Source organism: Pristis pectinata, chromosome 10, assembly GCF_009764475.1.
Source record: "Pristis pectinata isolate sPriPec2 chromosome 10, sPriPec2.1.pri, whole genome shotgun sequence".
Taxonomy (NCBI): Eukaryota; Metazoa; Chordata; class Chondrichthyes; order Rhinopristiformes; family Pristidae; genus Pristis; species Pristis pectinata.
Genome location: NC_067414.1, coordinates 70,478,629 through 70,493,833, shown reverse-complemented (window position 1 = coordinate 70,493,833; position 15,205 = coordinate 70,478,629). Strand labels below are relative to the sequence as shown.

General features: G+C 40.0%; 1 protein-coding gene across 1 annotated transcript in view; it reads left to right on the top strand.

Moving 5' to 3' along the window:
- Positions 1-14,159, top strand: part of greb1 (growth regulating estrogen receptor binding 1) — a 212,903-nt gene extending 198,744 nt beyond the window's left edge. The window contains 7 exon segments of the mRNA XM_052024566.1: positions 1,706-1,758; positions 1,760-1,881; positions 2,914-3,141; positions 3,915-4,050; positions 7,943-8,143; positions 10,485-10,623; positions 13,820-14,159. Coding sequence (XP_051880526.1) covers positions 1,706-1,758; positions 1,760-1,881; positions 2,914-3,141; positions 3,915-4,050; positions 7,943-8,143; positions 10,485-10,623; positions 13,820-13,983 — 1,043 coding nt within the window. The 3' untranslated portion in view covers positions 13,984-14,159.
- The last annotated feature ends 1,046 nt before the right edge of the window (positions 14,160-15,205 follow it).

The following is a 15,205-nucleotide window of genomic DNA, read 5'->3' as shown; positions in this document are numbered from 1 at the left end:
AATAATGAGCTATTAATAAGAAACTCTTTTCATTACTTTACATTTTCAGCTAAAACCAACATGAGCCCCTCAAATAATCTTGTTAATAATTATTGGCAATTAACACCTGGATTTTGTTTTTGTTAATTAAAAAAGTTCTGATGGTCCCAATTCAGTAACTTCACTTGTGTCTAAGTGAAACAGTTCTTGTATTCCTTGTAAAATGTTTTGCAAATTGAAATCTGGGAGGTAATAAGACTTATAAACATGATAGGTGGGGACAGAAACTCAAAAAAAAACTTTGTCTTGGAGCATGCACACCCAAACTGTAACTAATACATAAAGATTGATAAATCGTAGTTCAACCTATTTACTTAGGTTAAATCTGTTTCAGGGCAGAAGAAAAATTTCCATTTCAAACTGTTGTAGGTTATATTTTTATACCCTCAACCTTTGTTTATTTATTTATTTGGCAAAGAAAAAATGGGTTTGCATTGTAAGATCTGCCTTGGTTAGCATAACCCAATTCTACCTGCTCTGTGGTCAACTGTACCAAAATTTCATTACCCTCCTTCACTGGTTATCCTGTGATGTTGTCTTCTCGTGCTATGCTGTGCTGTGAACACTAACTTCAAGTCAGTCATAACCATACCTTCTTTTTATGGAACTGATTTATGATCATGCAAAATGCACAAGTTTTTGTACCATTTTTTAAGAAGGACATTAAATTTTATTACAGGTTTTCATGAGACTACTAAAAATTCCAATCTGGGCTCAGTAGTACATGTGGTAGAGAATGGATCTCTTCAATGGAGCCAAGCCAGAAATTGGACTTGACAGAGTTGACTGACAGAACAGACATAAAGGACTGAATGGCTTTCTACTTAGAGTTTATGGAGTCATAGTGAGATAATGCATAGAAACGGCCCCGTCGTCCCACTGAGTCCATGCCAACCAGGTTCTATTGGTGCAGGTTCTATTCATCAGAAGAGGTTTGGGAATCCTATAACCAGAAGAGGATCTTGAGCTAGATATTGAAAATCGGTTCCCATTTGTTATACAGAAATATAAAATTGTTTTATGTAGAAGTGGATGAGAGTGCCAGTGGTTGGGGCACTAAATTTATAATCCAGAGACAGTGAACTTGCTTAATTCAACACCTGAGGAAGTGATTAAGACTTCTAAGGGCACCTGAATTGCTAATATCTTTCAATCCCAGCTGAATCTGGTCTATGTTGTACCAAGAAAATGAGTTACTCTAGCCAGTTTAGCAGAACGCACAAAACATCCCCACCAGCTCCAGGGAACTTATGGGCTATTGCCCACTCACAGTGTAGAAGTAGCTTTCGGGATGATATTGAGAACCTTAAGTCCAAACATTGGAAGCACAGAGGCCCGGCATAAGGTGCGTAGCAACCTGACAAAGTACCTACCCACCCCATGTGCCCCCCCCCCCCCCAATCCATCAAGCCACCATCTACCCTGTCTATGGAAGATTTGATAGTTTCATTGCCTTATCATCCAACTTAGAACCCACAAACCAGAGTGGAAATAAGTCATCTTCAATCTCAAGGGACTACATGAGAAGGAGGAGGACGCCTGTGGTGTGTGGATTGGGACATTACAAAGAAGAGCAAGATATGAACCCAAATATTTTTTTTCCTTTGCACTGCAAGATTTATCAGATTCAACCCTCTGATTAACATTCCTGTTATTTATGTTCTAGGCGCAGCTCACTTTTTGATTAAAGAGCTGTCCTACCATAATTTGGAACTGGAACCGTAATCGTCAAGAGGAGCTTGGAACTAAACCCCAAGATGTGTGGCCATTCATTATCATTGCAGATGACTCTTGTGTGATGTGGTACAGTCTTAATACTGAAATCCCCAAGAACTCTACCAGGTAATTAAAGGCATTCCCACTTCAAGTGTCAACTTCACTGCTGTTTGAGTTTTAAATGAACTTCTTCAGCTAATACCTTTTGCTCTGAATATAGCTATTATGTAGTAATTTCAGTGTTGTTTGCCTAACTCAATTTTCATAATGAACTGGTCCTAGAATTTACAGCAGTTTGAATGTTAATCATTTTATAATTAAAAGTAAGGATTTCTCCTGTCTGTGTATACAGATAGTTACAATTAGGTAAAAGTGATAAATAAATGAAAACTATATCATAAGTTTTTTTTGCTTTGTTACTTTGCCAAAAGTAACAGCTTATATTTTAATTCCCAAATGTGAGCACTTAGATCTCCATTTATATGGAACACTATTGTAACATCTTTAATGCTGTCAAACAGAATATTTCAGAATTTGTTATGGATAATTTATTTCACATCAGAAATTTGGCAACTATTTTGTACTTGGTGAGATCTACAAAATGCACTCAAATAACAGCTCTGATAACCTGGTTTTGCTGAGATTTAGGGATTAATTTTTCCCCAGGTCATCAGGGCAGACTTCTTCACTGAATCATGCAGCAGGATTCTGAGGGCAACAGCAAGAGCAGGTGGCACTTTGACATCTGAACAGTGACATCTCTGGCAGAGCACAAGCTCTCAATGCTGCACTGAAATGTCGGGCTAAACACAAACTTGTGGATTTAGCTTCAAATTAAGTGAAGGGGGGGGGTTAATATTCAAGAATTGGCAAAAAGTTATTTGTATGGGAATTTCTGATGTTGTTTTTGAAACAGAGAAAAGTGTTGTTCAAGCTACTAAATTAACTACGATGAAGGCATCTGCCAGTTTGAGAAAATAATTATAGATACACCCATCTGAATGTACAGAGAACTTAATTTCAGTGAGTGTTTTTCCTCCAACAATTAGGATAGTTTAATGTACATGGTATAACATTGCCCTGCCTTTGTCAGCTCTTACCAGTTACCCTTACCATGAACTAATTTAATTTTAACTTTTAATCTTTTTTGACATCCAGTGTACCTGCTGAACAAAAGCTTGTAGAGAGAAATGTTTCTTTGAAGCATGTACTCCAGCATATTGAGGCAACTACTCAGATCCCACACTATGCCCTTTGTGGGATCCGAAAGTGGTCCAGTAGAGTAAGCAGTCCACACCTCACAGAGCCCTTCTCTCGATGTCATCTGCATGACTTTTTGATGCTGAATGTGGATTTGACACAAAATGTCCAATACAATCAGAACAGGTAAGTTGTCTAATATTGCTTCTTATTTACTTTGAGATGTAAACCTTCACCAAAAATTGTATTTCATAATCAAATTTTGACCTCATTAGCGTAAAGAGAATTGCTCTCGATAAGTTTGGACTTCAACATGATAACAACATAATTTGGGTTTTGAGAAAATTTATTTGCACCTGCCTAGAAATTCATCCCTTGTTGTTAGCACTGAATATGCCATATAGCATTGCTCGCCCATTCTACTGTCTCCAAAAGACATTCTATTGAAATCCATGGGAGAAAACTTCAGAGGTAGATGAGCATGACCAGGGCTACTAAATAGAACTAGCAGTGAGGGATAAATTTCTGGGCAACAATCTCACAATTTGTTCCAAAAGCCATATATTGGGTATGGAAGCAGAATTAGAGTATCCTGGATGGTGTTTGATGTCAGAAGGCTATCTTGTGCATATGACTGTTGCTGCTGTTATAGAAATGGCTCTGCTGCAAGTAAATTCTGTGACATTGATTTATGTCTACGAGCTTCAAAAAGTGGCAGACCACTCTATCCCTCAAACAGAGACTGAATGGAGGGCTGTACACTGTGGGGAAAATGTACAGTTAGCCACACATCAGTGGAGTTAGTTGATGCAATGACTGTGCTAGCCAATACAATCTCACTTGTCAGTTGAATATTTTCTTGGCTTAAGTCTGTCATATGACAAACTTAATTGGTTACTGTGCACAAGAAATATCATGTCATGCTTAAGCAAAACAAGAAAAATTATACCTTGTTTCAGATTTACCTGTGATGATGTAGATTTCAACCTCCGAGTCCATAGTGCTGGTCTTCTCATCTGTCGTTTTAATCGCTTCAGTGTTATGAAGAAACAAATTGCCATTGGCGGACACAGGACCTTTCTCATCAAGTCAAAGGTATTCTAAAGGGAAATTTATCACTTTTACTTTTTACTGCAGTTGTTCTTGTTTCCATTGAATCAATGGATAAATGTTGTGCCCATCCAGTAAAGATGGAAATACAGTGACAGATAAATAAATATGCTAGCTAACAATGTCAGCCTGGGTGCTTCCTCTGTGCTGCCTTTGCATTGGGCACGGGTCCTCTGGACTTTGTCTGAAGTGCTGGTTAATGAAATGCTGGCTGGCCAAGGTTTTACTGTATTGTGAATTTTAAACATTTTGTTTTATTATTCCCAGTGGTTGAGATTGAAAGTTTCAGAGTAGATTCAGAATGGATTGGACACAGTGGAAGGTCATTTTTGCTCAACCCAAACATTGTGCCTTTACCTAATTTTCTGAAGATGGCTAGATTGAAGTCATTAATCACAAACAAAATAATCACATTCATCTCTTAAATGAGTTCAAGGCTCAAATATTGCTGTGCTAGTCTAATTTTTTTATTTCTGTATAGACTGTGGTTGTAGTTTAAGCTTGTTAATTTACAAGCCAATTAATACATGCTATGGGATCAATATGATGCCTGCACCTGTAGTGTTACAGTTGTTACAAACTAGGTTACTATTGGTGAATGTCCCTTTAAGATAAGCATAGGGGGTGTGTGTGTTGCGTACTTATGTCAACAGAAGATAAAGGACGTCATGACATTTTTGAAGGAGTCAGTCTGAAGAAGAAAGAGAGAGACATCAGCCTGCTAGTCTCCATTGATGGATGAAAAACAGTAAATGTGCCTGTCACTACAATCCACGTATGGATTTTTGGAGTAATCCGGTGGAGTCCACTTTGTCATTAACCTGTGGAGGGAAACAGGTATTTGTGTGGACGGCCACGTCTCGGATACTTTTCGGGGTGGCAGATACTTCGGAACAAAGCAGTGGAGTTCACTTTGTTGTTGACCTGTAGAAGGAAACAAGTATTTGTGTGGAAGGCCACGATTTGAGAGCCTTTCAGGGTGAGGCAGATGCAGTGGAGTAGTCACTGCTGAGTTAAACACAGAGGTGTCGTTTGGGTTCCAAAGTGGAACATTTGGATTTCGTAATTACTCTCTATTTTCTCTCTACATCTACGTTTTGTCTTCAGTCAACAGTGGTTGTGGAAGAAGCCTTTGCTCACGTTTCGTCTTAAGGCTTGCTGAACTGAACTTTAAGAACCATTCCTGGACTTGGAGTTTGGGAATTTGCCACACACACACTACGATTTTAGTTTTGGGGTTAATGTTTAAGATTCTAACATCATTACTTCTAACATTCTAACATTTTTACTTTTATTTTTCTTATTATCGTAAGTAGCTATTAATAAAGTAGTTTTTAACACTGAATCATGACTCGGTGTGTTTCTTTTGTTGCTGGTTCATAACACAGTATAATCAGGTGCAGCACATCTTTATCATTTGAATGGAGCACCTGCTAGAATCAGATAAATCTTTGCCCAGAGCAACATCTGTTACCTGTACTGGTTCCTGCCATTTCCTTCATGCTGCATTGCTTCCTTATTGTAGACAGTGATCTGTCAGTGAGCAGAGCACTGTGCAAATGAGAGGTTTAGCATGCATCATCATATACCCCAAAGTTGTGAATGCAGAGGAAGCACGGCTTTTCTTACTCGTTCTTGGGCAATGGGTGTAAGATAACAAGTCAAGACAAACAAGACAAGTATTTATGGCCTATCCCTATTTTCTTTTTACGTGGTTCTGGTGACAGCCATTTCTCTGGCTGAAGCCATTAAAGAGTCAACCCCTCTGTGCTGGGATTATTGGCTAGAATGGGAGATTTTCTCCCCTGAGCAGTTTGTGTGAACCAATTGCACTTTTATGACGATCTGTCAGTTTCTTCTTCAGTCACTCATGTCAGCATTTCCTTTAGAATGCCCATTTTTTAAAACTGATTTTGAATTTATAATCTGACACATTTGGGAAACTATATTACATAGAACATAGCAGCACAGTACAGGCCCTTCGGCCCACAATGCTGTGCTGATATCTTATCCTACTCTAAGATCTATCTAACCCTTCCTTCCCACATAGCCCCCCCAATTTCTCTATCATGCATGTGTCTATCTAAGATGCTCTTAAATGTCCCTAAACTATCTGCCCCCACAACCTCTGCTGGCAGTGCATTCCACGCACCCACCACTCTCTGTGTAAAAAAAAAACTTACCCCTGACATCCCCCTTGTATCTTCTTCCAATCACCTTAAAGTTATGCCCCCTCATGTTAGCCACTGTCGCCCTGGGAAAATGTCTCTGACTGTCTACTCAATCTATGCCTCATCATCTTGTACACCTCTATCAAGTCACTTCTCATCCTCCTCCTCTCCAAAGAGAAATATTCTTCACTGCTGTCTGATTCTGTAGCAGTGTTGACTCGTGCTATCTGGATTACTAGTCTAGCAAATAGCTCTGCCACAATGCTCTTACCCACTAAATCCCCACCTGTATTTTTTTTTAAAGTAATTATGAAGTTCTGTATCTCAGCCAAGTGAAGCTCCAGTTGGAGTGGCCTGGAATGATCACGTACAGTGCATAGTGCCTGGATGCTTTATCTTATTCAGTCCCATTAGGAACTTTTAAGAGCCAAAAAATAAAAGTTTAGATTGTTGGAAGTAATTTGAAAACAATGTGGCAAGATGTGTGCCATGATGGCGTGCTAAGCTAAGGAAAAAACAAAGATTGTAAACCTGACCTTGATAAAGGCCTTTGACCACTGTTCTCCCACTTTGTTACTTCCCTGCTAAGAATCGCAGGGCCTCTTGTCATGAGGTTACGATTATGCGTTGGACGAATCTGACCCATCCAAGATCCACATGAGCCCCAATCTGTTATCTGCAGCCTTCTCTTAGAAAAGGGTACAGAGGGGATCTGGGTTGAAAGAAGAAATTAGAGCGATGCACTTCACTTTAAGTCATCAAGCATTTCCTGAGAGCCTGATACAATACCTTGTGGTAGCATTGTACTCAGTGGTAGTTGCTTGTTACAGATAATGAACACACATGTTGTGCAATGGTGGTAATACATGATTTTCTGGTTAAAAAATTGGATCTTTGGAAAGTATCCTACCACTTGCCAGAACACTCTATTTTTCCTCCATTAAAGTTCCATTTTTGCATCTTGTAATAAGACAGAATAAAGCAATATATAAAAGTACATGTACCTTGGCAACTTTCCTGAGGCCATCACCTTCCACATCAAATTGGTCTGCTTCAGTACTGCTCTACACAGAAAGATGGCTCGACTCCACGTTCATGCTCTTGCTTTAAGTTCCTCTCAAATTTTGGACTTAAAACAAGCAGGAGTCTTTTACTGCTGATGTCCAATAATTTGCCTCCCCCCCCCCCCCCCCCCCCCCCCCCCACCCCCCCCCACCCCCCCATGCCCAGTGTTCACCCTGTGCACCAGGTATACTGTTCTTGTGCCATTCAGCTAACCCTGCATCACAGCAGGTGGCTAGATTCCAGCATCATCATGCATGAATACCTTTCCGTTCTGAAAAACACTTCACAGAACTGCACTATTTCAGTTTAGTACTGTTCCTGTAAGCACAAGAGGAGACTCTGAACAAACTTTACAATTACCAGATTATAGGGCTCAGTCAAAATTTAACTAAAGTCCAGGTTTCAGATGCAGACTTATTGTGATAACTCACAGCAATAATTATTCCAGTTTGTGTTCACATTTCCACTTCTCCTCTGTCAGACATCACATACAACCAGTATTGCTTCCCATTCTGTATTTCAGTATCTCATGGCACATGCCTGTCACATCTTCATACCTTTTATATCTAATCTTATCTAGCTCAAGCTCAAAAAAAGCTGTTGTTTTATAATCTCACTGACTACATTTTTGTGTGTTACAGGTCCCTAACGTACCAATGTCCATTTCTCCATCTCAGTATATCTGTGCTCCAGACAGCAAACACACATTTTTAGCTGCACCAGCCCAGTTACTACTTGAAAAATATCTGCAGCAGACCAGCAACAATCTTTTTCCATTGTCTGTGAGGAACTACAGTCATCCAGTGCTGTCAGTAGATTGTTATCTTAACCTGGGACAAGAGGTATGACACTAATATCATAAAATCCATTCTCTCTCTCTCGCATGTTAGTAATCACAGGTTGAAATAAGCCCTTTGGTCAGAGAAATAAGTATAAACAGTTAAACTTTAACGTTAGGCAGTGATCAGGTTTCAGCTAGTACACCTGCACCATATCACCAGTAATAACATCATTCATGCATGTCACTTCCTGGAATTTTAATTCTGCCTCATTTTAGGACATTCCAGCCTGCTGTAGAGAGGAACTTTTTTTTGGCTGGCAAGAGGTCACTGGGAACTTGAGGTGGAGGAAGGCATTAGAGGGTGGGAGCAGGAATACGTAGAGCACAAGAAGATTAAGTTTTCTTGTTGAGCAGATGGGCCACATTGATAAATTGAACCAGGAGAGAAGGGGTCAGTTTTGGGGAGAAGATAACATGACACTGGGAATGATGCAAATTCAAGGCTGGCAGCCAGGTAGTCCGAGGAAAGGTTAGTACTTGCAGCAGTTGGGAGTAATCTATGTCCTTACCACAGTGTAAGAAATCTCACTTTGTCCGTGAATAGTAGTACAAGAGCAGCCAAGACAACCCCATTCTTCGACCTCTGGTTGTAGGGGGCAGGTTGCATGGTGAAATTACACTAGAGTCAGCTCCTTCCCCTTCATAATTCTTGGTTGCAATGTCTCATCCTTTGAGCACAGTTTATTTCATTAGCTTTTCTTTTGACTAGTGTCAATCCAGGTAAGTGTGAAGTGGTTCATTTTGGTAGGTCAAATATGATGGCAGAATATGGTATTAATGGTAAGACTCTTGGCAGTGTGGAGGGATCAGAGGGATCTTGGGGTCGATTCCATAGGATGCTCAAAGCAGCTGCACAGGTGACTCTGTGGTTAAGGCGGCATACAGTGTATTGTCCTTCAAGCGTGAAATTATGAGCCAAGAGGTAATGTTGCAGCTATATAGGACCCTGGTCAGACCCCACTTGGAGTACTGTGCTCAGTTCTGGTCGCCTCTCTACAGGAAGCATGCGGAAGCCATAGAAAGGGTGCAGAAGAGATTTACAAGGATGGTGCCTGGATTGGGGAGCATGCCTTATGAAAACAGGTTGAGTGAACTCAGCCTTTTCTCCTTGGAGTGACGGAGGATGAGAGGTGACCTGATAGAGGTGTATAAGATGATAAGAGGCATTAATCGTGTGGCTAGTCAGAGGCTTTTTCCCCAGAGCTGAAATGGTTTCCACAAGAGGACACAGGTTTAAGATGCTGGGGAGGAGGTACAGAGGAGATGTCAGGGGTAAGTTTTTTAGTCACAGAGTGGTGAGTGTGTGGAATGGGCTGCCGGCAACGGTGGTGGAGGCAGATACGATAGGGTCTTTTAAGAGACTTTTGGATAGGTATATGGAGCTTAGAAAAATAGAGGGCTAATTGTAAGCCTAGTAATTTCTAAGGTAGGGACATGTTCGGCACAGCTTTGTGGGCCGAAGGGCCTGTATTGTGCTGTAGGTTTCCATGTTTCTATATCATGTCAGAAAGAATTGTGTAGTTGAAGTCAGCATACTCAAAACTCCTGGTGTGGGGGGTGGGGGGGGTGAGTGGTGGGGTGTGGGGGGAGTGGTGGGGTGTGGGTGGGGTAGTTAGGAGAAGTCACCCTATCATGAGATCCTTGCCATGAAGTTATTATCAACCCTTGTTTTATTTGCTGCACGGGCAGATTTTGTGTCTGTTTGCATTTGCTCCCTGACCTCAATGTTGTATGGATATGAGTGAAGCCACTTTTGTTTCAACTTCTGGGTCTTAGAGCAAAGTGTTACAACAATAAGAATTTACAACATCTCAAACTGAAACCTCTCAGTAAGGGAAAATTCTTCTAGGGTACAATCAGTCAAAAATCTTACAGGCTATTTTTTATCCATTTACATGTGGCCTAATCAGGGATAATGGAAGGCTAGCCCTGAAAGATTCTTGCTTAAAACTGCTTACCTGAATGTTCACCCAGTCGATTTGCTTTCCTTGTTCTGACCACCTCGAACTCACTTCACCCCACCCAACCTCCCACAGATTTTCTACCTTCATTTTGTGATTGTGTGCACCCTCTTCCAAAGGCTGACCTGAAGTTCTGTGCCATTAACACAGGAGCACATAATTAGAAATGGGCTTAATGGCAAGGTGCGTGCAGGAAAATGTGCTCAATATTGGGCCATCAGCATCATTTATGTCTCAGGGTTATCCTGCCAGCTGCAGCAGTGTTAAAAATTGTATTCGTTCCTAGCTGTAAGCTTGTTATTTAAGTAAATTATGTAATTTAAAAGCGTAATTGATTTTTGAAGGTCGTGACATTCGCAATCTCAATTTTTAACATTTCAGATTACAGTCTGCTTTGTGAGTTCCCGTCCTCATTCTTTAAACATCAACTGTTCCGACCTTGCTTTCAGTGGGCTCCTCCTGTATCTCTGTGACTCATTTGTCACAGCGAGTATTTTGAAAAAATTCCATTTTCTGAAAGGTAAGATTGGATTTGATTCAGCTTTACACATTTTGAAAAGATGGTGTGGCTTTCTCCCTGGTGGTATCACTTCTTAAATGGATTTGCTGAGGTAATTTTAACTACAAGAGACAGTTAGCCTGATGATGGGTGTTCAGGTGGAGCTGGGACGGGATCAGCTACCAGCTTTCTCCCCAGGTGGTTTGATCATTCATATATTCTAATAATGCTACGTGCCTTAGGTTTAAATCTTAGGCTGACTGTAGAAGAGACAAGTGCTTTATGATTCGGCCCATAGCCCATCTCCCTACCTGCTGCCTGTCTCCTTACACCACATCCCAGAGTCCAGCAGTCAGATCTGTCAGGATGCTGCCCCCATCCCCATGTTCCTCATGAGTCCGATGCAGCCTCCCTGTTTTATCTTGGCCTGTTGCCTCCTCAGTTGAACTGGCATCTGGGTGGGAGAAAAGGGCGCTTGTAGTGGACTTGCAACTTTTCTTAACAAAGTAGATTGTTGGCACTCACCTAACCTGCCACGGTTAAGATTGGAGAATCTGCAATTTAACCAAAGTTTTCCTTTAAATATCACCCTATATTTTATAGCTTCATGAAATGCTCAGAAACTTGCTTCAAAATGGCTGAAACCAAAATGGCTTAAAATCCCTGAACAAGTATTGAACTTTAACTGTCTGCTCTTTTCCCCAAGAGCATAAAGATTTTTCTTCTGTTACCATGGTTTACTATTTGGTCCTAACTGTGGCAGTACCCAGAGACTACATTTACACTCGTCTGCCCCAATGGGTATCTGTTCTGGTGATCATTTTTAAAGTTACTGCTGTGCGGTAAAGGCATCTTTTTATTTTTTTCTTTAAAAAAAACTATGAGCAAATTCAGCTTTCGGGGATCACCCTTCTTTAAACACAGTCTCCAATCCATGCACTCTCAGACTTGCCTACTTTTGCACATGATGCCTCTCACAATAAAGACCAAAATTCCACCTGCCTTGCTAATTGCATGCTCTACCTACATGCTAACATTGTCTAATATAAAAGGCCACTCATCCCTCTGTACAGCATTCTGTTGCTTCTCTCCTTTTAACTAATATTTTGCTTTTCTGTTCTTTCTACAAAAGTGAATATCCTCACATTTCCCCATATTAGTCTCCATATGCCAAATTTTTGTCCACTCATTTAAGCTACCTATGTCCCTTTGCATTCCGTGTCCTCCTCACATTGCTAATCCACCTGTCTTTGTATCATCAGCAATTCTGGCTACAGTACGCTTCATCCATTCATCTAAGCCAAATGCATAGATTTGAAATAGTTAAGGTCCAGAACTGATCCTTGTGGCACTGCACTAGGTCACCAAAATGATCCATTTATCCTGACTTTTCTGATAATTTGACAATTCTCTATCCATGCTAATACATTACTCCTAAACCCATGAGCTCTTAATTCCTAGGGTACTCTTCCAGAGTACCTCAATGAATGCCATTTAGAAATTCAAACATATCTACTAGTTCTCCTTTCCCATCTTGACCTTTACATCCTCAAAAACTTAATGGATTTGTGAAACACAGCTTCCATTTCACCACACTACATTGATTCTACTTGATTGGGGTCTGATTTTCTGAATGTCTGCTGAATCCATCATCAGAGACAAGAGCCTCCCCCCCCACCCCCACCACTTTGCCCAATCATTTTATGCTTTAAGTATCATGTTATCACTTCCTTTTAGTAATGGACTTGAATATTTCCCTTGCACCTTATGTTAGACTAATTGGCCCATAGTTTCCTCCCCCTCACCCTTTTCTTGACCAGCAGTATTAAATGTGCAGTTTTCCAAGCAGCTGGCATTTTCCCTGGATCTATGCAAGTTTAGAAGATGACAATCAATCTACTCACCATTTCTATTGGTAATTCCATAACTCTAGCATACAGGCCATCATGTCTGGAGATTTATCAGCTTATAATCCTATTAGTTTGCCTAATATTTTTCCTCTCTACTCAGTCTTATCCCTTCATTACCAACTACTTTTGGCAACCTTTCAGTATATTCTACAGAAGCCATTTTCAAAATATTTTGTTTGTTTCTGCTGTGGGGAAGTGGATCGAGGGGTTGAGAGGGAGAGAACATGAGATGGAGGGTAGGTGGGAAGGGAGAGAAAGGGGAGGAGGCATGGAGAGAGAGTGAGTTGGTGGTTTTGAAATGGAAGATAGAAGGAGAGAGAATGGGTATTGGAGAAGGTGGGGTGGAGATAGGAAGACATCCCTCTTCACTGTTCCTGTATCCCCCTCATTTGTAAGATTGGATGCCAGCAAGAGTCAGAAACCTTATTGTCAATCCTGGAGTTTGGCAGAGAGAGTCAGGAACACACCTCTCATCATTGAAAGTTGGGAGTCAGAGTCTCAACATTGGTGGGGCGGTGGGACAGGGAAGAAGAGGGACCAAGGGGATTGGGCTCTGGTATTGTTTGGTGATGGGTATGGAATTGGGTTGTGTTCAAAAGGTTTAAAGACTTGCAGATGCCAAAGTTGTTATGTTTTAATGCATTAAAAATGCTAATAATTTGCTTTCCTGTTCATGGCACTTAACTGACAGCACCAGTAAATAGTTACAAAAAAAAAACCTTAAATTACTTTGAAATTAGTTGCCTTGAAGCTAGAATTAATTATCCTGTTTTTATTCAGTTAATATAATTAATTGAATCAAGCAGGATAATTAAGTCTAATGCTACCAAAATCTTTAGAACATAGAAACATTGGAAAACATATTGTGATACTGGTATCAGACATTGTTTCCTTAGGCCTACATGACATAGTTCCTTAGCTCAGAGGAGTCAGAAGCCACCAGAACTACTTTGGCCCAGATGAACCTAAAAGCTTTTGTGAAACACAAAAGATTACAACAACAGAGCATTTTTCTCATGCAGACATATAGAATTTTCATAGAAATCATTATTGTCAACAAAGCCTATTGTAGCTAAATGTACTTCCTCAATGTGGCTCATACTTGGATGCAAGTATTACATTTTCCATTTAAAGTACAAAATGTTGAAATTTGATTTTGCAAACATTTTGTAATACCTAAAAAAAATATTCAGATATTAATCTCCACTGCCTTTGTTGCAAACACAGGCTTGAGTAATGAGCAGTTTTAAAAATTGTTAAATATGAAAATTCGCTCACCTATATTACTCTCAAATTCATCTGTTTAGGTGCCACATTGTGTGTCATTTGTCAAGATCGTAGTTCCCTTCGGCAGACTGTTGTAAGACTGGAGCTGGAGGATGAGTGGCAGTTCAGGTTAAGAGATGAATTCCAGACAGCTAACTCACAAGAGGACAAGCCACTCTTTTTTCTGACTGGACGACACATCTGAGGAAATGAACATTCTCTGGTAAAACGTACACAAGAAAATAAGCACTCCAGAAGTAACAATTTTCTTTGAGCCATGAACATATTTCAATGTGTAAAACAGTGTTTTTCTTTTAAAAAATGAAGAGAATGGTACCAAATCAAATGTAAATACTGATACCCATCAAGAAAAATTCTCATAACCATTCACCTATCTTATGCACTGCCTTAAATATTTTTTAAAATAGAATTTTGAAGTGTCTTTACTTGCCTGAATATTAGACAGAAGGTTAAATTCAGTGTTAGACTAAATGATTTTGTGTTTGATCTGGTCTAAAACGTCATATAAAACGTCAAGGCTTGAATCTGAGCTCTGCTGTTTTGAAAGGAATCAGGAAGTTACTATGGTAGTTTGTGGCAAATCTGCACTTTAGGACCACTGAACTGTGAGAAGAAAAATGAGTGGCTGAACTCTCCTGTAACCCCTGCAGGTAATGGATTTATGCATAACTGGGCCTTCTAGAAGCTTTGACCCTCTGATTTAAGAAAGAAACACGGCCTGTCGTTCCTCAAAGGGTATTTTTAGGTTAAGGGTTGGGGATAGTTTTCAATTAGGGATGGGCAGTAAATGCTGGCCTTGCCAACGATGCCCTCACCCTGTAAATGAATGAATAAAATCCATTTCATCTGCTGTTCATTGTATTTTAGTATTTTTCAATAGCATAGTTTGTTGCTGTAATTCTCTGAAGGTATTGAATGTCAGACACTCTATACTAGTGGCACTGTCAATCCTGGAGGACATAGTACACAGTGATACTTAAACTAAGAAACATTCCTTAAAGCTGTTTGATTGGAACAGTGTTGGTTGGAAGTACACCTCCAATTGTATCATTTTTGTCTTACTTTAACATTGTCAACACGTGGGAACCAACAAAGATTGAGTCGCCGCACTAAAAGCTTGCAGTTGGATTTTGTGCCTCGTATTAGAAAATTGTTCTATTTTAACAGAAAATAATGCAAAAACAGGAATATATTTTTCAGGATTAAAAAGTTGAATCACTCCTGTTTCAGAATATGTTGCATAACCTCTTGTGCCCAATTCCCTAATCTCCTAGAGTATAACGTGTATAAAAACTCAATGCTGTATGAGTTTTGTATGACTGATTAAGGAGGTTGCCAATAATGAAGCCTCCCCACCTGTCTATACCTTCCATCATTTGCTGCAGTGGTGTTATAGCTCTTACCTT